Source organism: Rhinolophus hipposideros (assembly GCF_964194185.1).
Source record: "Rhinolophus hipposideros genome assembly, chromosome: 9".
In the NCBI taxonomy this organism is placed as follows: Eukaryota; Metazoa; Chordata; class Mammalia; order Chiroptera; family Rhinolophidae; genus Rhinolophus; species Rhinolophus hipposideros.
The window spans coordinates 54,746,121-54,768,842 of NC_138055.1; the positions used below are offsets into that span (position 1 = coordinate 54,746,121).

The 22,722-nt window shown below is 49.1% G+C and overlaps 1 protein-coding gene and 1 pseudogene across 2 annotated transcripts; both read right to left on the minus strand.

Moving 5' to 3' along the window:
• Window positions 1–919: 919 nt before the first annotated feature.
• On the minus strand, window positions 920–9,214 carry PPP1R1A (protein phosphatase 1 regulatory inhibitor subunit 1A). Its single transcript, XM_081061349.1, has 7 exons — window positions 8,636–9,214; window positions 4,892–4,952; window positions 3,811–3,848; window positions 3,416–3,479; window positions 2,635–2,790; window positions 1,594–1,700; window positions 920–1,053 (listed from the first exon to the last, which is right to left on the minus strand). Exons 1-6 carry the CDS (start codon window positions 8,717–8,719, stop codon window positions 1,594–1,596), a joined length of 510 nt encoding a protein of 169 aa, XP_080917475.1. The 5' UTR covers window positions 8,720–9,214; the 3' UTR covers window positions 920–1,053.
• Window positions 9,215–20,120: 10,906 nt separating this feature from the next.
• Window positions 20,121–20,429, minus strand: LOC308501817 (U6 snRNA-associated Sm-like protein LSm3; annotated as a pseudogene). Its single transcript has one exon. The product of its transcript is annotated as a U6 snRNA-associated Sm-like protein LSm3 (transcript).
• Between the last annotated feature and the right edge of the window lie 2,293 nt (window positions 20,430–22,722).

Sequence of the window (22,722 nt, forward strand, 5' to 3'; positions counted from 1 at the left end):
CGTTCGATAAAACCCTGGTGCGGTTTATTCTCCCTGTTATACAGATATAGTGGGCAAGCTGAGGCCCAGAGAGCTGAGGTCTTGCCAGGGGGCACACAGCAGGGAGGGCAGAAGTGGGACCTTACACTTCTGAGGTTCTGTTTTCTCTCCATCACACTGTTTCTAAAGTAAGGAGGGGTGAATCTTGCCTTCCTTCCTCCCTGCTCCCATCTACCACCTGGAAATAGCAAAAGCAGTGGACAGGAGAGGCCTGGCTATGATGTCTGAGGAAAATTTCTTCACTTATGCTCAGGTTTTGTCTTTTACCCCGGCCCGTCCATATCTAGGACAAGGGGAAGAGGTTCCCAGCAAGGGCCTCTTTGTTAATAGCTACTGTGTTCTCAATCCATCTTTATTAACAGGTTGGAATAGGGGAGGTGGTCTCCTCACAGCTGGAGGAGGGAACACGTCCTGAAGCTGGGGAATCACTGAGGCTTGGAGGGCAGGCAAAGAGGCATCCACACATCACACCCGGTCTTTCCCACGGGCCAAGAGCCAGCGTGCAGTTCCCATTTTTCCAGCAGATGGCGCCCGCAGCACAGTCACAGCTGGACAGTCCTTAGAAAGCTCCAGGTTTCAAAGAGGCAGGGCAGGTCTGCCACGTGGTGGTCTTTTCTTTAATAACAAAAGAGACCTTGGACCATCCTTCATTCTTGGTACCCTGGAAGTTAGTCCTTCCACCTGTCTGACCCTATTTCTCCTCCCACATCAAGTAAGGGCAGGGTTAGGGAAGAACCCCCTTCTCAAGGCTCTTGCCCAGGTTCCGTAGTTCTTCCCTTCCAAAGGCAGCTGGGCAGAAGGGTAGGGGGCTTTAGAGAGGGCAGGTTAAGAGGGTATGGAGAAAAGACTCTCCAAGTTGGGAAAGAAGGAAAATGCCAAGGACCTAACACCAAATTTATCAGTTTTTAAAAACAAGAGATTTCCCCCCAAAAGTGAAGAAATAAGAAACAAATCCAGCGTCCATGCACTCCCAACTGCAGTGTTGATTCCAGGATACCTCCTTCACTCTCAGATCTGTTGTGGGGGAAGGGGGCAGAAAGAGAGGGTGAGTGATAGGCCAGAGGGCCTGTTGCTCCCCTGCTGGTCTGCCCAACCATCCCATTTGTCAAGCATCTAATTTCTGATGTCTGACACCAGTCCCTGTCCCCTGTCCAGTCTACACAGGAGAGGGAAGACTAAAATCAAAGCCCATGAGGTTATTTCATCAATGCCTCCAGGTAGGACCTCCACTCCAGGCAGGACCACGGCTCATCTAGCCTGGACAGGTAAGGGTCTCCCTTTGGGTTCCAGATGCCCTTTATCAGAAAACCCATGGTCTATTTCCATCACCTATTCCAGGAGCCAGAAGTCCTAACAGAGTCTAACCTCAATCCTGCCTGCTACAGCTTCTTGTTTGTCCATCAGAGGACAAGCAGGTCCACTTTTCATAGAGTAGCTCTGCAGTGACTGCAGTTGGTGCTGTAAGCCCCTATCCCTGACCCCAGACCCTAGCCCTCGCCCTCACCCACGTAGCCTGCTCTCCTGCAGACCAGCAGCCCAGTCCTGGCAGCTTACCTAGTTGGCTCCCTGGGAATCCAATGGTGGTATATGGGTGGAGGATTCCTTTGTGCTGGATTTCTCACTGTCCCTTTCCTGAGTTTTTGGAGTGGATTCTGCAGGCTCTAAGGAGGGAAAATAGAAGGTGGGAGGGAGACGTGGTATTCATGAGGGTTTGTTGAGAGGATGGTGCTTTTCCTCACCTCATCCTATACCCCAGGGACCCCTGAGAGGAGCCAAGACCAAGCTGGGGCAACTGGGCAAGACCAACAGAGTTTTCTCTGATCACAATTCCTACTATAGGTTCACTATGCTTTTTGAAAAAAATATCTGCAATCAGAAATTGAAAAAAAAACCCTCTCAAAAAAAGTTTAAAAAGTTGAGTACAATTTCAATGTGTGGCTAAACCTGACCTGAACTGATATGGAGCTATTTATAGTCTATTTATTCTACTTAGTGGGACCATTCATTTCACTGGAGAAATATCCGTGTGTTTGATTACAGGGTGCTCTGATTACAGGGGGATTATGTAATATACAGCATACATACTGTATCACTTTCCTAAAATGGCAAAAATCCTGACTTCTGGAATACACCGGGATAAGGGACTATGGGCATGTCTTCACAGCATCCCCAGCAGCTTCCATCTGTTGCATGCTTTGTACGTGTCAGCTACTGGGCAAAGAACCAGTGTCATTTAGTTTTCACAAACAAGCCAGTGAAATAGGTACCATCATTATCATTTCCAGACTCGGTTTAAGTAAGTTGCTCAAGGCATCTGGTCTGGCAAAGGGGCCGAGCCAGGATTCTAGCCTGTGAGCACCGTTCCCATTCTAGTGGGCTCCCCGCGTATAGCCACAACAGAGCACTCTGAAGTCCAGTTAGAAGGGGCTGGGGTCATTCAGTAAGGAGAGGGGAAGAGAGGCAAACACATGTGATATATGCAGACATATCCATATTCCGAAGACAGTTTCTGGCCTCTCCTAGACCCCGCCCCCCACCATGGATGCGGTGTGTCTCCTCCTGGGCTGGTCCCCCGCCCTCCGTCCTAAACCGTACTTTGTGCTTTCCCAGAGGTGCCCGGCCTTGACTCTGCTTCTGTGTCTGTGATCCCAGGTGGGCAGGTCTCCTGGGTCCCTGTGTTCTCAGCGGCTCCCTCAGGCTCTTCTCCCTGCTGCTGTTGCCCCAGGTGATGTTCGACCATCATCTGGAGCTCTGGGGGCACAGAGAAAGGGCGGGAACATTGGACATGACTGAGCAGATCCTCCTCTGTGGACCCTCCACTTCAACAGCCCCATTAAAGGGTCATCACACACTGCTGGTGTGGTTTGACTTTCTCATCCCCTGAGATCCGAACAAGGAAGGACATTTGCTAGGCGATGAGGAAGGCCTAAAACTAGACAATAAAATGTACTTCCTTAAAGGTCAGAAAGGTATAGAGAAGAGCCTTTAAGAACAAAAGATCCTCCTAACTTCCTGGGCTACTTAGTCTCCCTTGAGGGCAGGAGAAAATGCCCCCACTTTGCTTGGCTCATATTAGAGCCAAGCAATATTTGAGTTCCTTCTATGTGCCATGCACTACGCTGAGTGAGTTCGCATATTTTCTTTAACTGCCATAGTGAGGGAGTAGGTGGGGCTCGTAGGTTAAGCAGATTCTCCAAAGCCAGCCAGCTAGTCAGGGGCAGAGCTGGAATCTAGCTCCAGTGTGTCCAGCAACAACTCTACTATAATAAAGACAGACTTAATGATTTCCCAAGGATTCCTTCCAAAAGGGTCAGTAGGTCTCCTGGGCAGGCTCGGGCACAGAGAGGGACAAAGGAATAGGAAGGATCTTTCAAACCTTTCATTGTGGGTGTGGTCCGAGTCACCTTCTTCCGTTGCCGTGGAGACATGGCCAAAGTAGACTGTGAGGGACACAGAGTGCAGGTGGGTGCCAGCCCTCTCTCCCGTCCCCTCTGCCTTGCCATGCTTTGGGATTGCAGACTGGGGGTAGGTGTGGACTTCAGAAAGCGGGGAAAGAAAATTCCTGCCTCTCTACCCCCCACCCCATAATGGTGAGCAAGGAGACTGTGTGTGGGGGATGTGGGAGGATGTGTGTGTATTTCCACTCATGCACATTTGGGGGGTGCAGGGAAGAAGGCGTCAAAAGTCCTACGGATGGAGGGTTCTGAGGAATAATCCCCTAACAAGTGTGTGGGTTCCCTGGGCTGGGCTGAGCAGGAGGGGCTAGCTCACCTTGAGAAGTGGGTTGGGGATCCGGTCTTCATCTACCTCTGAGAGGCACAGGGAAAGGAGAAAGTGATTAGGATGGGAAACACAGGAAGTCCCCAAAGAGCTGACTTCCCAAGGGGAGGAGCCTGTGCAATCACCTTCTTCCCGATCTGCCCCTCACATCTGGCCCTGGGTGGCCCCCGTGGCTGCCCAGGCCTACTCCCTCCAACTCCTTGCTCTGCTGGCTGGCTTTACCCCTGTAGCCAGTCCTGTCCTTGACTCTGTACAAGTCCACGTGTGTCTACGTCCTTGCCTCAGACCTGGAGGTTCCTGAAGGCAGGATTTGTGGTTCCTTTGCTCTGTTCCTCCCTGCGAAGTATCCATATTTCTTTATCCTTCCATTCATTCTCCCCCCACTGCCCCAAGATCCAGAACTGAACGCTGTATAGGAGGGAACATTGGAAAAAGAATAGCAAATTTATCCTGTGCAGGGGCCAGGAAGGTACAATCACTTTTGGCTGTTGGAGGAAAGCTCGAGACGCAGGCATCCTGAATTCCAGTCTAGCTTATTCGCAAGATCACCTCTAGTCCACTCTCCTCTCAAGCTTCCCTGACTTTCTCTGAGACCTAGTTGTCTCCCCAGACCTTGATGGGGACACTGGTGACCAGAATGCCAGCTGCTCCCTGAGCTGTTTCTAACCTTTCCCTTCCTCTCTGGAGGCTGTGAAGATAGCTGATAGAGGGGGTGAAGATAGCTGCTGGAGGCGGTCCCTCCCCCTCACAGCTGTCACTGCCTCTGGGGGTAGGGGCAGCAGCATGCTAGTTGCTGGAGAAACCTGGAAGGCTGTTGTGTAGCAACTAGCACTCAGTTGACCACCACAATTCCTGGGGGGCTTAGGAACCCTCCCCTTCCTAGCATGGTTCAGTCTTCCCAAAGCAACGGGAACTCTCTTGGTAATCCAGCCACCACTTTCCTGGCTCCAGGATTAAGGAGATCTCTGACTGCTCAGATCTGCCCTTCTTCTATCTAGCACCACCTTCTCTCACCAGACCCAGCTGTCTTCAGCAGCCCCCACTCCCTTCAGCAACCCATCCCTGGGGTTACCTGGGGATGACTGGTCACTGGTCAGCACAAGGGTGGCAGGGGTGGGGCGGCGCCTCCGAATCTGAGGGAAGAGGTCAAGTACACGTGGAAGCATGAAAGCCCTACCCAACACCACTCAGCAACATAATCCAGGTCAGCCAGTTAACACACCTCCAACGTCATGTTACACTGAACCTGCGGTCCCAGGCTGGACTTCCTTGGTTCCATCAGTCTCCCCTGGGCACCCAAAAGACCTCTCCTGTTTCCTGCAGCTTCCCAGTCCCAGCCCCAGCTCTCCATCTCAGCGGCTATATCTGCTCTAATGCATTGATCTCTGGCCCACTGTCCTTCCGTCCATCCTGGATCAATGGTCAGAAATAAACTGAGAGGGCACAAGGCTTTTCCCTCAGTCTCCCAGCCCACCTCCTAAACAGATATTAACCCTTTGTGGGCCAGCACCTGCAGAGAGCACCCCCTCCACCCCCGTCCCCCACCCCCAGCCTAGGAGGACAGCACAGAAAAGGTAGGTCTGAATGTGTGTGTATTCCCTAGCCCAGGCCCCTCACTCCTGAATGTCCTCCTCTCCTTGGACACACTGCCTTTCTGATTTGTCAGGAAATATGGTCTTGGGAAATCCTTGTCATGGTAAATGTAAATGAGGAGGAGCCCTAGGCAGGAACCCGGTCAGGGCCTAAAGCTTAGCTGAAAAATCTTATCTTTGGTTCCTGGTCCCATTCTACAAAATAAATGTATAAGAGCTGATTGCTGGGCTTCTGAGCCCCCTTTCCCCTTGCTGTTATGTTGTCATGCTGCCAATAAAATTGATTGTTGTTGAAGTTGGTCCAAGGACTCTTGGGACATGTAGTTTTTTCCCTTTCTCTGGAGGGTTTAGAGGATTGGAAGTGAGGGGAAAGGTGAGGTTGCAGTCTCTGCAGCTCCCTCCAGGGCAGCAGTGGGGAGGGAAGACTAATGGGACTGGGAAAAAAGCTAAAATAATCCAGGGCTGAGAAGAATAGAATGAGGACATTGAATGATCTTTGTGGGCTATCTTTGTGTGTCCATTACTTAGTATCATTACTATTGAGGGTGAGGGTGCTAAGACACCTGCCCTTCTCTATGCCAGGAAAATGGGTACCAGTCATAGCAAGATAAGAGGGGCGGTGTTAGTCGGAGAGGGGGGCTCTCCCCAAAAAGGAAATGGGATGCACAAATGGGGGTATGTTGAGGTGGGGCTTTGTTTTCTCTGGAGAATCCAGTGGCATCCGTTTTTGGTGACATTTCAAGGTCCCTGGCAGTACCAGTCCTGTGTGTGTGTGCATATATGCATGCACTGCACAAACGTTAGCTATGAGTCTGTCTCTGGCTATTCTTGGTGCAAATGTGCTGGGTGCCAGCAGGCGGGCATGTGTGCTTCATGTATGTGGGTGGGGGCCACCCTCCTAGAAGCGGATCCTCCTTTCTATTTCTTTCCTGCTCTGGGGGAGGGGGCTGGCTGTGGAAGAGACAGGGAGAAAGAGAGTAGGGAGGGGATTAGTGGGTGCCGAGAGCCTGAGAATGAGACTGCAAGTATGACAGAAAGGGCAGCAGGGCTCTGTGATCTTGCACAGGACCCTTCCTTAGCCAGTCTCCTTGCCTTGGAGGAGATTTCCAAGCACTCAGCATCCTTGAGAATTGTGACAGAGTAAAGTTAGACTTCCCAAAGTACCTCCCAGGCACCTGAACTACTAGGAAATGAATAGATGCTCTCTTTTCTTTTTCTTGCTCTTACTCCAAATCCTAGCTGTCAAGGACACCTGGTGCCTTTGCCTCTGATTTACTTCCAAACCAATCATACCAAGAACCTGGTGGTTGTGGGCACCCCCCCACACACCCCATTCCCTGCCGCCCTGCCGCTCCATAACTCAGAGCTTCTGACCATTTTTGTCCTCCCATGTCAGTCTGGGTAAGGAGCTCCTGCCAAGACTGGAGTATTTTGCCTACATACTTGAATAACACAGCAGGAGGGGGCTGGGGTTAGACTGCAGGTAGAATTTCAGACCTAGCAGACAGATTTCTAACGATTAGAGAAAAGGAGGTTCAAGTCCCAGCTCTCTTTCCCCCTCTGGATTCTTGGTATTGCTTCATCCTCCTCCCCCGGCCCCAAGACTCCTGAACCAGCTGGCCCACTGTTCCCCCCCACCAACATACACCTACAGCTGCCTCCTCTAACACCAAACAGATGCGGGTGTCAGGCAGTGACACTTATCTGTGCCAGTGGAAGGTAGTTCTGCTTGAAACCTCACCCCTAACCTCACAGTCCATACTCTTGGGCCCTTTCTCTTGGGTCAGAGGTTATTTTTGCCAGTCCCCTGCCTGCAGGTGTAACAGCCTTTCCCCGTGACCCCAAGGAACACTCCCCATGCTAGTGGCTCTCCACCCTCCTCATCCTAAGGAGGTTTGAGATCTCACCACAATCCCTCTCCTGTCCCACTTCAGAGGTGTGGAGATGCGGCTCCCCCAGGCCAGGGAGAGGATGGAGACTCAGGTACCTAACCCCTGCCCACACTTGGGGAGCTGACGTTAAAGGGAGAGAGTGTGTACCTTCCCTTTCCCTTCCCATCCAGACCTTATTCTACCCAACAGCTTGATCAACAGAAAGAACACTCTCTCAGCCCATCCTGAGAGGTCAGTGTTTTTTCAGGTGGGGAGGCCCAGCAGAGCCCTGGCAGCCAGTTGGGGGAAGCAGAGAACTGACCTTGTAGAAATGGATATTCCTTAGGAAGGGGGATGTCCAGGCAAATGACAGATAACACAAAGGAGATGGAGCAATGAGCAAATGGGCAGATATTTAGCAAAAGGGCGGTAGTAGTGACCAGGGGTGGTCACCCTGTCCACACACGCTCACTCTCCCTGAGACACACACTTGCTCACACACTCTCATGCTGCTGCCTCCTCTGCCAGGCTGCTCTGAGCTAAAAATAGGCTAGGCCAGGAGGCTGGGCCGGGCCTGGACTCCCACCCTCCTTGAGCCGAGGCCAGCATAGTGCTTCTCCCCTGCCTCTACCCTGACTATCGTTCAACTTGGACCCCGCTCCTAGAAAGCCCCTGCCTGTGGCCCTTCTCTCTATCCTACCCCCTCTGCCCGCTGGAAAGGGCAGTAGTTGGGGAAAAGGACCCACATGTTTAGACTTGCAGAAGAGGGGAGCTTCAGCTAGCAGCCACCATCACCCCTGTCCCCAAAGCCTCAGCCCTCCCACTGTTCCCCAACCCCTTCTTATTCTCTCTCTCTGGAGTCCAGTAAGGTCGCCCCCAGTTAGGAGAGGACGGGGAGGGCCATTTCTCTTCTTTCCACTCCTCCAGCATCAGGCTCCCTGCATTACCTACCCTCTCCCCTAACCCCTCCCACGCGGCTGGCCGTACCCTCAGCGCCCCACAGAGCTCAGAAACTCTGGCGGGGATTGACTGGGTGGGGGATGCAAGATTGGCGAAGGCAGGAGGGTCGTGTCCTCAGGCAGCCTTCTCCCCCAGGGCTGGGGAGGCAGACAGCGACTCTCGCGGGGACAAGCTTCGCGAGGGGGCCCTCGTCCTTCTGCCCGTCTCCAAGAAGCCCAGATAGGGACATGTGGCTCCGACGGTGGGGGAGGGGACAGAAGACCCCCAAGCTGAGCGCGTCGCCCTCAGAGGTGCACTGCTAGGGAGGACCAAGCAGGGATCTCGGATCCCACAGTGCAGGGGTCCCTCGTCCTTGGCCGGGCGAGGCCCGTGCCGCCCCGCCCTGCTCCGCACCTGCTCCGCCGCCTCTGGGTCAAGGTGCGGCTCCAGCAGCGGGACCGTGAACTGGATCTTCCGGGGGCTGTTGTCGGGCTCCATGGCGGGGCGGCGGCCGCTGGCCCGCGCTGCGGTGGACGGGAAGGCGGCGGGACTCGGGGCTGGGGCGGGCGCGCTCACTCCCGCTCCTCGCGGCTCCAGCCCCGGCCCCAGCCCAGCGCGCTGAGCTCCGGGCTCCCGGCTCCGCTCTCTCAGCTCGCGTCTCTGGGGACTCTGCGGCCGCCTATTGGCTCCGCACCCGCCCCTTCCAGGCCCCCCTTTCTCCCCCAGCCTGGAGCCTTAACCCCGTCATGGCTGCGCCGCCTGCCGCGGGGGTTCCCGCCCCGTGGGCGGGCGAGCGGGGTCCCAGTCGTAGTGGACAGCCCAGGAGGACATGCTGGTGTCCTCAGAGTTTTGGGCAGGGAGGCGGGTAAGGGAGCGGCTACCAAGAACTTCTCCAAGCCCGGGCAGCTTTTAGGGGCTGGGCAGGTGGAGGGGCTATGTGAGAGAGGAGGCAGCAGAGAAGATCTCATTTATGATCTGAAATGGAGTTGTCTCATAGAAAAAAGATGGAAAGGGGATTTAGATCTGCAGCAGGAGGGATTAAGGCTAGACATAGAGAAGGACTTTCCCTTGGGAGCGGAGGTGTGGGGTCTGGACACTGGTCCAGTGCTCATTCCAGGGCAGGGAGGAGAACTGAAGACCTTAGAGGGTCTCCAGAGGCCAGAGCCTCTTCTTGGAGTGCTGATGGCAGTAGGTGGAGGGCCCAGGGAGAGAGGACCATCTGGGACTCAGCAGAAGGGGTAATGGGGGTGGTGAGCCACTAATGCTTGTGAAATAGATTTCTCTTTCTGCTTGCTAAATGATGGGCATGGGAAAGCAGGTGAAAGGCCTGCAAGGGGAGGATGCTGGGGGCTGGAGAGGGAAACTCCCTGTTTCCAGAAGGTGCTGGTTTCCAGTTTCACTACTGATGGAATAATGACATGATCTGCTGTAACTGAAGGGATGGAGGTTAGACATGAAGAACTTACTGGTTTGGTGTAGGACCAAGATGTCAATCAATACTAGAGAGTGAGGGAGATAAGATATTCATGGGAGCTGTGGAGGGGCTGGGGCCTCTGGATAAAGGGAAGAGAGGTACTGGGGCACTGAGGAGCGGCAGGGCTGGATACATTCTACCTGGAGGAGAAGGACTGGGGGTGGGGCGGAGAACGGACAGGGACCTGTGCGGGAAGGGCCGACAGTGGCCAGGACCAGAGATCTGTTTATTTTGCCTTAAACCAAGCAGCTGTCAAGTTCCATACAGATCAATGCCTGCTTCTCTGGGAATCCCACGGTTATCCTTTCCTCTAAGGGGTCAGCTTCAACCCTCAGTTGCCTCCTCTCCCGGGCAGCCCTTCCTTGGCCTGGATTTCACACAGTCCCTACCCCTGTTACCTCCCAAAATAACCTCCTGTGCCCTCCCCCCAGCCATATCCCTTTACACATGCCAGGCCCAGCTCAGTTTTCTCAAAGCAACGCGGGGACCCAGTGGGCCAGACAGACCTCCATTTGCTGTTAACTGGCCCCTGTTTGGCTGTCATTTGGACTCCAGGACTCCCTATACCTAGCCTGCACTTGCAGGGTCCCCTTGCTCTCTCTTTGATGTAGCAGGGCCAGCCTGGGAAACAGCTGTTTGGAATCCTTAGCTCCCCTCCATGTCAATTGTTCCCACCCCCCAGAAGTGACAATGGAGGGAGGGGTGTGTGTGAGGGCACTGAAGCCAAGAGGATAAGGATGGGGTGGAGGACACAGGGGCGCTGTGGAGCCCAGTTGCTTGATCTGGCTTCTTCTCCACTCATCTACCTCCTAACCATACATACACAGAGCAGGGTCCAAAGTATCCTTTAAATGAGTGACTTGTCTATCCCCAACCCACTTCCATCAGGACCCTGGAACTTGAAGCTGGGATTCCCACACCCTTATCTCTGGGGACTCAGACTCCCCTCACTGAGCTTCGATTTCCTCATTTGTGCCATGGGCAGAAGAGTCCCTACCTGATAGCTTTAGTATCATATGAGGTAAGGTACCTGACTCATAGAGCCCTCAATGAATTGATAGCTGCTGTTTTTCTTGTCTGTTATTTCCCAGCAGGATAGCAGAGTCAGGGAAGTGACCTCTCCAGGCTCATAAGAGGAATCTCTGCCCCCCCAAACCTCTGCCCCAGTTACCCAGTTTGCCTCGGTCTCTTTCATAGTCCCCCTTTCTCCTCAAATTTGGTCTGGTCAAGGAAATTCCTCCTCAAGTCTCACACTACACTTCATGTGACTTTCTCAAGCTCCAGAGTCTCAGACTCTTTGCTCCAAAGGCTGTGTGTCAGAAGAGGAGCCCAGAGAGCTCAGGCTTTGGAGAGATGGCTGATGGGGGGCTGTGTGGGAAGAGGGTGCTGGAATGGAAACAGAGGAGGAGAGAGCAAGGAAAAGGAAGAGAGACAGCTCCTGGTACTGGCTTTGGGAGAAGGCTGGGAGTGGGTGGCTAAGCATTATGGGCAGGGGGCAGACAGACTAGCTGCAGCCTTTGGTGCTGAGGTCTCTACGTGAGCTGGCATGGGTCTGTCTGTGAAGGTGTGAGTATTTCATTGTGACCTTTTCAATGCCCAGAGACGGGTGAGTGACTGAGTGGGTGGAAAAAGGGGTGGGTTGCTCATACATTGGGCTGAGGAGTTGCGCAGCACCCCATGCCTGCTCTTGGAGCCCATCCTAGAATAAGAGTCCGAGCCCGCCTGTCCTAGCCCCTTCCCCCAGCTTGCACATGTCTGTGCAAGGTATGCTCCTGTAGGCAAGCATTCCCATCCCTGCTGCAGTCACAGCCCCTGCTGGAAGAGCAGCAGCTGTTCCACGTGGTCCATGAAATATTTAAGGTTACAGGGATGTGACTTAGTGGTGCTGTCACTTAACAGCTCCGACCTGCCCCGATGGCCTCTGGGTTAATGGGCCTCTCCTTATTGCTCTCAGCACTTTCTGCTTTTATTTATCTATCCTCCTCACCCCCACTAACACTCTCATGTATTATCACTAATCCTCACAACCAACCAGGAAGGAGGCCAGGGAGTATGATCTTTATTTCACTTTTCAAGGTCAGGGTCGTGGAGGGAGGTGATTCTGGGATGGGCTGCTTGGGTTGGGATTTGGGAGGTCACAGTTCGATTTCTCCCTCTGCTACCAACTCTCTGGGTCACTCTGGGGCAATCACCACCCCCCACCCACTCCCAGCCCCACTCCCAACACGCACACTGGTCTGTTTCCTCATCTGTGAAAAAAGGGTGACTGCACAGGTTTCTTCCAGTTTTAATATTCTGTCATTAGAGTTGGGTTACTCCAGTCACACAGGCAGGAAGTCTCAGAACCAAGGTGAGAACCCCATGAGGCCAGGCCCTTACCTCTACTTTTGTATTTCTCCCTGCTTGGCCCGTGTGGCAGGGGTAAACTGCAGCTTTTCGAATATAAGACACAGCTTTCCACACACACAGCTCTGAGGAGATGAGGCTAGAGACTGGTTTTATACACCCAAAGGAGCAGTGGCCGTCCAAGTGGTCCCCCTCGGAAGACATATGCTCATATCAATTTCCTGCAGTTTCTCCGACATTTCTGGAAATTTTTGAAATCATCTTAGAGCTTGTGGCATATGCTCTAAAAGTCCTTACGGGAAGTGACTCTTTGTCCTTTGGGGTGGCTTGGCTCTTTTGGAATTGAGTGAGAGTCTTTAGGTATCTTGTGAAGAAGAAGGGAGGCCAGGTGGGGAGCAGAACTTGATCTGGAATGGAGGTGTGGGTACCCTGCAGTGAAACTCTTTGGTCGGGGGCTCCAAAGCCCACTGAGGAGGCCTCTCTGTGAGAGAAGTTTCCAGAACTCTTTGTGAGCCCCAGCAGCACATTGGAGTATTTGTGTGGCCTCTCAGGGGCTGACTTGGAAGGCCCAGCCTCCTCCGACTGTGTAAGGCCTGGTATGCCTGTGAGAAAGCCCATCGTGGCAATCCTGCCAGGCTTGGGCGTGTACCCCCCTGCAGCTGGCACTCTTGGGAATGGGGCCAGAGCTGGTGGTTCAAGCAGAGAGGATGCTCATTTCCAAAATGCTTTACCTCTTCTTGAACCACAAACTGGTACAGGTGGAAGAGACTTAAAAATCAGTCAGTCCAACCCCCTCGAGCTAGAGAAGGGGAACTGAGGCCAAGAGAGAGGAAGCAGCTCTCCCAAGGACTGTAGCCCATGCCAATGCTTTCCCCAATATACCAGATTTGGTGGCTCTGGCAGGGCGAAGGCTGAACCTGAAGCAGGGGCATGGACCAGACGGCTTCTTGAGATGCATTTTAACCCATGATCATCACCCGTCCAGAAGACCCAACCCCTAGCTAGCCTCTTCCACCCCGAACTCTCGAACAGGTTGAAAACATTCTTCTAGTTAGTACTTAATGGATATTCATACGTGCCAGCCATTGTGTTAAGCACTGGGGATACAGTAGAGCACAAAATAGGTATAGTCTCTGTCCATTGGCCTCTTATAGCCTAACAGGGGTCAGTGTGGAGTAGGATGACTAAGTAATTATAAATGATGAGTATTACATAAGCAGAAGTATAAGAATGAGGTGCATAGAGGAAGGAGGAAGGTCAACAGGACCTCTGACTGTTCAGATGCTCTTCCCACCCTTACTAGCTCCTTCCAGTATGATGGTTAAACACCCAGTCTCTGAAACAGTCTGCCTGGGTTCAAATCCCAGCTCTGCCACTTAGTAGCTCTGTGACCTTGGGCAAGTTGCTTAACCTCTGTGAGCCCCGGTTTCCTCCCCTGTAAATAATAGTCATCTCTATTATTATAGTGAGGGGTGGGATGAGGTAATGTCCATAAAGAACCTAGCTCTGTGCCTAGAAGCCATTAAACACTTGAGAAATAGACATGAATAGTGAAGAATTCATCCTAGCCAAGGTTTCTTTTGACTGGTAAAATCAGGGATAAAGAAATGGAGATTTCAAAGCTTTCAGAATTGAGGGGTGGGTATCTGCAAGACAGACACCCTTGCCCCTTTTCAGCCAGATCCTGCTCCTCCCATCCTATTCTGAGCAGCTGTTCTTGATGTCCAGCTGTGTCCTCATCAGCATGGATGATCACCCTGCTCTGCTAATTAACACCCGCCCTGTTAATGATTAAATCTAATGACTTTGACTTGGGGGTGGGATGGAAAATTCCCCAGCCACAGAACACGATGAGGGTAGGTTACCAGGAACAGGAAGGAAGGGCCCCTGGGCTCTGGACGTGTTGTTGATGGTAGGTGGCAGGGGGAGCAGATGCCAGGTTTTCTCCCTGGGCTGCTCAGCAGGGGAATATGGGGGGTCATTTGAAAGTTACAGCCCACCCTCCTCCCCTACTTTCCCCAGGCTTGGCAGAGGACACTGGGCCCAAGCCCAAGCCTTGGCATTCCTCTTGTCGAGGGTTGGCCATCGATTGCTGCTGTGGCTGGAAGGACTGGGGTGAGATGGTGTATTAGTTTTCCAGGGCTGCTGTAACAAAGTACCACGAACTGGGTGGCTTAGAACAACAGGAATTTATTCTCGCTCAGTTCTAGAGGCCAGGAGTCTGAAATTAAGTTGTCAGCAGGGCCATGGTCCCTCTGAAGGCTCTAGGGAAGGATCTTTCCTTGCCTCTCCCAGCTCCTGGTGGCCCCAGGTGCTCTTTGGTTGGTGGCAGCATTACTGCAATCTCTGCTTATGTGTTCACATGGCCTTCTTCCCTGTGTGTCTCTTGTGTCATTTCCTCTTCTTATAAAGACATCAGTCATTAGATTTAGGACCCACCCTAAACAAGGATAATTTCATCTCAAGATCCTTAATTAATTACATTGGCAAAGACCCTATTTCCAAACAGGGTCACATTTTGAGGTTCTGGGTAGTCGCAAATGTTTTGGAGATACTATTTCACCCACTACTAATAATGAAAGTGCCTGAGAGGTCTGGGAGGTGGTGAGTACTCCAGGAGACCGTACTGAAGCTGGCACAGCAGGCCAGAGGCACGTGTTTTTCCCCTCTCCAAGGAGAATCAAAACCTGAGACTATTTAATGTTACCCTTCTGCAGGCTGTGCGGTCCTGCCGTGGAAAGAGGCGAGGGGCTGGCTTCTGTTCTATTTATGTCATGTTCTTCTTCCCCTCTCCCCTCTTTCCCAGCCCTGTCCTTCACCCATTCTTATTAGATGCTGTTTCTGAGCGAGGTTATTGGTGAGGAGGTGGGGTGGGGTGGACAGGAAGAGGTAGGTGAGTTTTTATATCAGTTGGCACTCAGCCTCTTCCTCCAGCTTCCTCCTCCATCAGCTGATGTTTTCTGGTGATTATTCTCTCATGGGCGCTTTCTGGGCTTCTCAGAGCTTTGCTGTCAGCCCCATTTACCTGGGTTCCCTTATCCCAGAAACTGAGCATCCTCCCTCCGCTGCTGGGGTCTCTTTGTCTTCTGAGGTGGCCCTATTGGACAGCACCCCAGATGGATTCTTGGGGATACATCTGTTTCTCCCCCAGGACCCATAGCCAGTTTTTCCATCACTAGGCAAACTTTGGCAGCTCAGGGCATACCAGAACACCATCTCTGCCAGCCTGCACAGCGTGGCTGTCCCTTGGTCCTTCTGTCTCCTTCTGAACTTCTGGGTTGCACCCAGACTCCAGGACACTCTGCCCTCAACTCTAACAGGTAACCCATGCAAACATCCATTAGGTTTGCTGTAAAGGGTAGGGCCTTTCTGCCCTTCCTTGAGAGAGAGGGATAGGGCTCACAGCACACTTTCTTCGTACACTTCCTCCTCACAAAATCCTCCTTTCTTTCCACACTATTACACCTTTTTATATCCTCAATCTGGCTGTGGAGGTCAGAAAGTAGTTCTTAAAAAATTCCTTTTGAAATTCTTCATAGGATGATTGGGCACCTTGCTTTGAAATCTCATCTGTTGTATCTTGGTGCCTAGTTGAAATTCTAATTCTAATATTCTGCTACATAAGTATCTGGGATAGTTAAGATTGTGCCAGGAGAGAGGGGTATCAGGTTCTAAATCTATAAGGTGAACTTCTCAGGGGAGAGGACACCAAACAAATGGCTCTGTGGCAGAATGGCCACCAGAGGGCAGCAGATCCTGCTTCAAACTCTATTTTCCCCCTTGGACTCTTTGGAACTAAATTATATTTGGTTCAATTCCCAGAGACTAGGTGGTGCCCAGGTGCTGGGTCATGAGGAAGGCTTCAGCTCTCCTGGAATCTTAACTGGCTCTTCCAAGTGTTGGCCCTGATTTCTGACTGTCTGCAGTCTAACCAACGTTCTTCCAGTTGAAGTATCAAAAATGTCAATCTGCTTTTGACAATAACAGCCATTTACTAAACACCTACATTGTAGGGCTTGGCGATTAAAGCTATGCTATCTGCCCTGGACAAGCCCAGCAAAGAAGGGAGGCCTGTGAACAGATACAACGAATGCAAAATAGCAACTGCTCTTGTTGAGGCAGAAATAAGGGCTTTGTATGGAACCTACAGAAACAGAGAGCAGGCTGGCGGTTTCCAGGGGCGGAGAGTGGGAGAAACGAGTGAAGGTGGTCAAAAGGTACAAACCTGCAGTTATAAGATAAGTAAGTCCTGGGGCTGTAATGTACGGCATGGAGAATATAGTTAATATTGTATTGTATTTGAAAGTTGCTAAGAGAGTTGATCTTCAAATTTCTGAGCACATACACAAATTTATAAGTATGTGAGGTGATGGATATGCTAACTAAACTTATTGTGGTAATCGTTTCACAGTATATACATACATGAAATCATTGTGTTGTACACTTTAAATTTATCCAATGTTATGTGACAATTATATCTCAATAAAGCTGAAAAAAAAGAAATAAGGGCTTAGGAAGCACTGAGGAAGGAGCAGAAGGCTTCAGGGAGGAGAGAGAATTGGAAGTTTTTTGGTTTTAAGGATGAGTAGGATTTTGGAGAAAGAGAAGAATGAGAGTAAGGGGGAGGTAGATTGACAATTCCTGGGGGACAAGAGAGTTGACAGGTGACAAGGAAGGTGGGGGTAGCAGCAAGTGGTGGTCTTCTCAGGACTTGTTTGAGGACTATGGGGAGGAGGCCTAGTGGAGGAACTTTGGGAAGACTCCATTTTCTGCTATTAGCAGAAGCAGAGCTTCTGTTTTGACTCCCTAGTCTCCAGGAAGAGGATCTGAGGCTAGATGACAACAAGCATTTTATTGTATTTAGAGGTTATCAGAACAAATGGGGAGATGGGAGCCTTGAGCTTCTCAGGGAGGAAATGCTTGAAGAATACGATGTTGTTCAACTGGAATTAAAGAAGACTCAGTTAAAGGTGGGGTGATCTTTGTTTAACAGGAGAGGTGAGGGGATGGGCTTTGGATGCAGTCAGATGGGCCTTGGAACAAATCCTGATTCTTCCAATACCTGAGTGACCATGGTCTGATTGCTTTACTTCTTGAGTTTATTTCCTAATCTACAGAATGGGAATAATAATTCCTACATGCTAGGGATGTTGCAAGTAATGAATGAGACAACATACATAAAGTGCTTATTACAGTGCCTGGTATGCATTTGTTAAATGGTAGCATTTATTATTAGAATGATAATTGCCTTCAGATGTCTCAAAAGTTGTCACATGAAAACCACCAACTCATCTGTTTTGCTCCTCCAGGCTGAAATAGCAATGCAAGTGTGAGGGCGACAGATTCTGCCTGGCTGGGAGGAAGAATGCTCTTATAATCAGAGCCACTCAAGCCAACAAGAGGCTGCATTGTGTGTAAGGAGATCTCTGTCATTGAAAGGACCCAAGAGGCTGTCTAGGGGATCCTTACATAGGACCCATAAGGGCCCTTTCTAACTCAATTCTTTGGGATCCTTTGAGTTGTTCTGAAACTGTTCATTAGCATCTGTGAATGGAAGATACTGTGATTACCCTTGGAGAAGAAGGGCTCCTGGTACAGGGAAGATGGAGGCAGCACTGGACAGAATCAGTGCCTCTCCTGGTCTAGGGCCAGATCACCAGACACCTTAGCTATCTGTTCTCCTTGGGTGAGGGGAGGGCATGTGGGAGGCTCTGTGGAGGTTGTCCCGTCCCTCCTCCTGCCTCCACGTGGTAGAACTCCATATTTTGTGTAGGAACTTTGGGAGTGGGGAGAGATAGTCTTCTTAAGACCCTTCCCTCACTAAAAGGAAATCCCCATTCTGGGGTCCCCCTACATGGACATGCATTGAGAAGCCCTTCCTGAGACATAATGTCAGGCTTCCTTACTGTAGTGTCTGGGCCTCTGATACTGTACCTCTTTCTCTGGGAATGTGGTCTTCACTTCACCTCTGCGTTAATCCTATACAAGCTGGGGGAGGGAACACTGGGCCTTTGAGCAAAGGTTTCTCAGTCCTTCCCAGAATCTTTTCTTTCCAACCACTTTGTGGGAGGGAGACCCTTATCTGCCACCTTGTGCCCCTTTCCTTTAGAGGAGAGGACTCTGCTCCCTTCTTCACCAGCGGCTGAGTGTCAGAGTGAACCCCTTTAGTCTCTTTTTCCTTACTTGCTCCTTCCTAGGAAAGAAGTAGATAATTTCACCAATCGCTTCATTCATTCATTCATTCATTTATTCAATTTACTCATAAATTCAATTCAGATTTATTCATTGAACTCCAACTGTTTGCCCAGTAATTACTGTTCAAAGTATTAGAGAAAAAATAGTGGCTACTAATAATAGGTTAAGTTCCCAGGTTCCATGAAGCTTACATTTTTGTGAGGCAGGAAGCATATAAACAAGTAAAAATGTGTATGAAAAGGTAATTTCAAAGCATATTAAGTGCAATGAAAGAATAAACAGGTTAGGTGACAGAAGTAACTGGTGGGAAGGTAGATGGGGTGGCCAGGGAAGCTCTCTGTGAGAAGAGACATTTGAAGGTTGACAAGGAGCCAGCTATGCCAAGAGCAAGAAGAACAGGGTTCTAAGTAGAGAAAACAGCAAGTATGAAAGTCTTGAACTGGGAAAGATGCTGTGAGTCCCAGGCCCATGAAGAATGCTTGCATGACCATGACCATGATGTATTGAACAGGAAAGTGGAATGAGATGAGGTTGGGGGTAGATAGGTGGGAGTCAGACCATGCAGGGTCTGTAGGCTCTGGTAAAAAGTTTGGATTTTATTTGAAGTGCAGTTGGAAAATACCTAATTGTTTTAAGCAGTAGATTGACCAACATGATTTAATATGTACTTTTAAAAGAACGCTTGTCTAAAAGCTGAATGGAGGATGGTTTAGAAGGGGTAAGAGTAGAAGCAGAGAATTTACTCAGAAAGCCATTGCAGAAGTCTAAGTGATAAATCATGGTGGTGGAACTAGAGTGGTGGCAGTGGAGATGGGGACAGGGGGTGAAGTCAGGATATAATCTGAATAGAGTTTAAGGCCCTGTAGATGTGAGGATCGAGCTAAAGGCAGAAATCAAGATTGACTTCTAGGTGTTTTACTTGAATAATCGAGTATATGGAGGTTATATTTAATGAGGTAGGAAGATGAGATGGAGAAGTATATTAAGATACTAGTTCAGGTGCAGTAACAAGGTCATAGTACCATGGCATAAACAGAAGTTAAACAAGGGTAGTATGCTGACTCCGCATTATTCAAGACTCAGACACGTTATTTATTTCAGATTTTTATTAAAAAATATAGCTAACATACAACATTATGTTAGCTTCAGGTATACCCCATAATTATTCAACATATATAGACCTAAAGAAGTGCTCACCATAAGTCCAGCACCCCTCTGACACCATACTACACTATCACAATATTATTGTCTGTATTCCCCATGCTGTACATTACATCCCCATGACTTATTTGTTTTATATCTGGAAATTTGAACCTCTTATTCCCCTTCATCTTCCCCCCTTTTTAATTTTTCAATTACACTTGACATTTAATATTATTTTATATTAATTTCCAGTGTACAGCACAGTGTTTAGACATTTATATAATTTAAGAAGTGATCCCCTGACTAATCTAGTATTCACCTGGCACTATACATAGTTATTACCATATTATTGACTATATTCCCTACTTTTTACTTTACATCCCCATGACTATTTTGTAACTACCAATTTGGACTTTTTTTTTTTTAAATCGAAACAGGAAACATCAAATTTAATTTAAATTTTAAAAAATCAGAAACTGCCTGAAAAAACAATGGGGCAAATCAACTCCTGAAAAAGAGTGTTGCACCTTGGTGATCACATTTATTGGAGGGTTGGAGAAAAACAAAAATGCCATTTAGCTTAAGAATTTGTAAGTTATCTGCAAATCAACTCATTTTAGGAGTGGAAGAATCATTGGTCATTTCTTAGTATCAAAATTTACAGTTTTTTGAATATCTTCTACATTTAAAGAGGCAATCATACAAAGTCTCCTATTTTCCATACAGGATAAATTCTTTGTTTCAGCCAACTCTCAGTGGAGGGGCAACTAGTACAACACCATCTCCCCGGACAAAGAGCATTGGAATATTCCGTTTTGTTGATTTATATATCTCTTCACATGTTTCTTCATCAATTTCTATAGTAGTCACAGTTTCTTCCACATCTCCCAGTATCATATTTAAATGCTGATCATAAGCATGTAATCTACCACGAAGCTCTCTGTCATTTCTCATTTTCACATAAATTCACTCATCAAGGCTGAGCCTGATGAGATCCAGGGGTTCTTCTACGCTGTTGGTAGTTTGTTGCTGGTCCATGTCGTCTGCCATGTTTCAAACCCTACGCCCTTTCTCGCCAATTTGTACTTCTTAATCCCTTCACCTTTTCACCCTATACTTCAACACCTTTCCCCCTCTATCACCCCAACAAATCTAGTAACTATCTGATACCATACATAGTTATTACAATATTATTGACTATATTTTTATGCTATACCCTAAATTTTCATGATTACTTTGTAACAACCAATTTGTACTTTTTAATCCCTTCCCCCTTTTCACCCACCTCCAACCTCCCTCCCATTTGGCAACCATCAAAATGTTCTCTGTATCTGTGAATCTGTTTCTGTTTTGTTTGATTGTTTATTTTGTTCATTAGATTCCACATATAAGTGAAATCACATTGCATCTGTCTTTCACTGTCTGACATACTCCATTCAGCACAATATCCTTCAGGTCCATCCATGTTACTGCAGATGACAAGAACCCATCCCCTTCCACAGATGAGCAATATTGCACTGTATAGATGTACTACCCCCTCTTTATCCATTCGTCCATCGATGGACACCCAGGCTGCCTCCACATCTTGGCTATTGTAAGTAATACTGCAATGAACATATGCATGCACACATCCCCTTGAAGTTGCATTTGGGTTTCTTTGGATAAATACCAGGTGGGATTGCTGAGTTCTTCTTTGTCTCTTGTTATAGCCTTTGTTTTAAAGTCTATTTTGTCTGGTATAAGTATTGTTACCCCAGCTTTTTTTTCCTTTTCCATTTCCATTTTCGTGAAAAAGCTTTTTCCATCCCTTTACTTTCACTCTGTATGTGTCTTTCAATCTGAAGTGAGTCTCTTGTAGACAGAATATGTAAAGTTTTGTTTCCTTATCCATTCAGCTACCCTCTCTTCTGATTGGAGCATTTAATCCATATATTGAAAGTAATTTCTGTAGTTATTGCCATTTTATTATTCCTATTTTTGGTCTTTTAGTTTTTTGTTTGTTTGTTTGTTTGTTTTGGGTCTGAAAGAAGTCCCTTTAAGATTCTTTGTAATACTGGTTTGATGGCGATGAAGTCCTTTAGTTTTTTTCTTTTCTGGGAAGCTCTTTATCTGTCCTTTGATTTTAAACTACAGCCTTGCTGGGTAAGTGGTCTTGTTTACAGATCCTTGCTTTTCATCACTTTGAATATTTCCTGCCAATCCCTTCTGGCCTGCAAAGTTTTTGTTGAGAAATCAGCTGACAATCTTATGGGAACTCCCTTATAAGTTACTATAATACTTGTTTTTCTCTTGTTGCTGTGGGGACAGAGCCCCAGAGAGCAGTTTCCAGGCTCTCCGCCTCATGTGGAAAGGTGCTGGCTCAGGTAGTAGATGACCGTCAGCTGTGGCTGGTTGGCCGTCAGCTGTAACCATTGAGCCGTTGGCCACTAATATAACTGCTGCAGCTACGGAGGGAAGTCGAGTTGAGGAGAGTCGTGGAGAATCGTCAGTCGGTTGGCAGCAAAGCGGACAGCAGGGCGCACGTCATGTGAATCCAGCCTCCAGTGAGACTATAGTGGTATGACTCCCCTACCTATGGCTCCGTGGGTGTTCCTTTTTGGCCTCACCATATCCTGTGTTCTTGTGTGGGGAGTGGGAGCTGAGACCCCGCCTGATACCCCACACGACACTGCTTTTAGGATTCTCTCTTTTCTTTAACATTTGCCACTTTAATTATAATGTGTCTTGGCGTGGACCTGTGTAGGTTCATCTTGTTTAAGACTCTCTGTGCTTCCTGGGCTTATATGTCTATTTCCTTTAGGAAAGTTTTCAGTCATTATTTCTTCAAATAAGTTCTCAATCCTTTGCCTTCTGGTACCCCTATGGTGTGAATGTTGTTACACTTGATGTTGTCCCAGAGGTCTCTTGAACTATCCTTATTAAAAAAAATGTTTTTTTTTTCTTTTTGCTGTTCCAATTGGGTGTTTTCTGCTACCTTGTCTAAGTTTCAGCTGCTGATAAAGCCTCTTGCAGTAAGGAATTGGGTGTGGTGGAGTCTCAGTGAGTCACCAAGTGGAGCAAGCAAACTCATTAGACCAATTCACATTCAGATTTGGCCTGTGGGGGAGGGCTCAGCACAGGAAAGATGGCTCCCACCTGCTGGATGCATGGGAGAAGGACCCCACACAGGGAAAATGGCGACTGTCTTCCAGCTCACACCCTGAAGCCACAACCTCTACCCCCCCCATATGTCTCCGAGGCGCTCCTGAGTCACTCTGTCTGCCGGAACCCAGGGTGAGTGCCTGCGAGTGAGACTGTGTGAGTTCTTTAAGAGGACATCTGGGTTTTCCGCAGCTTTCCATAC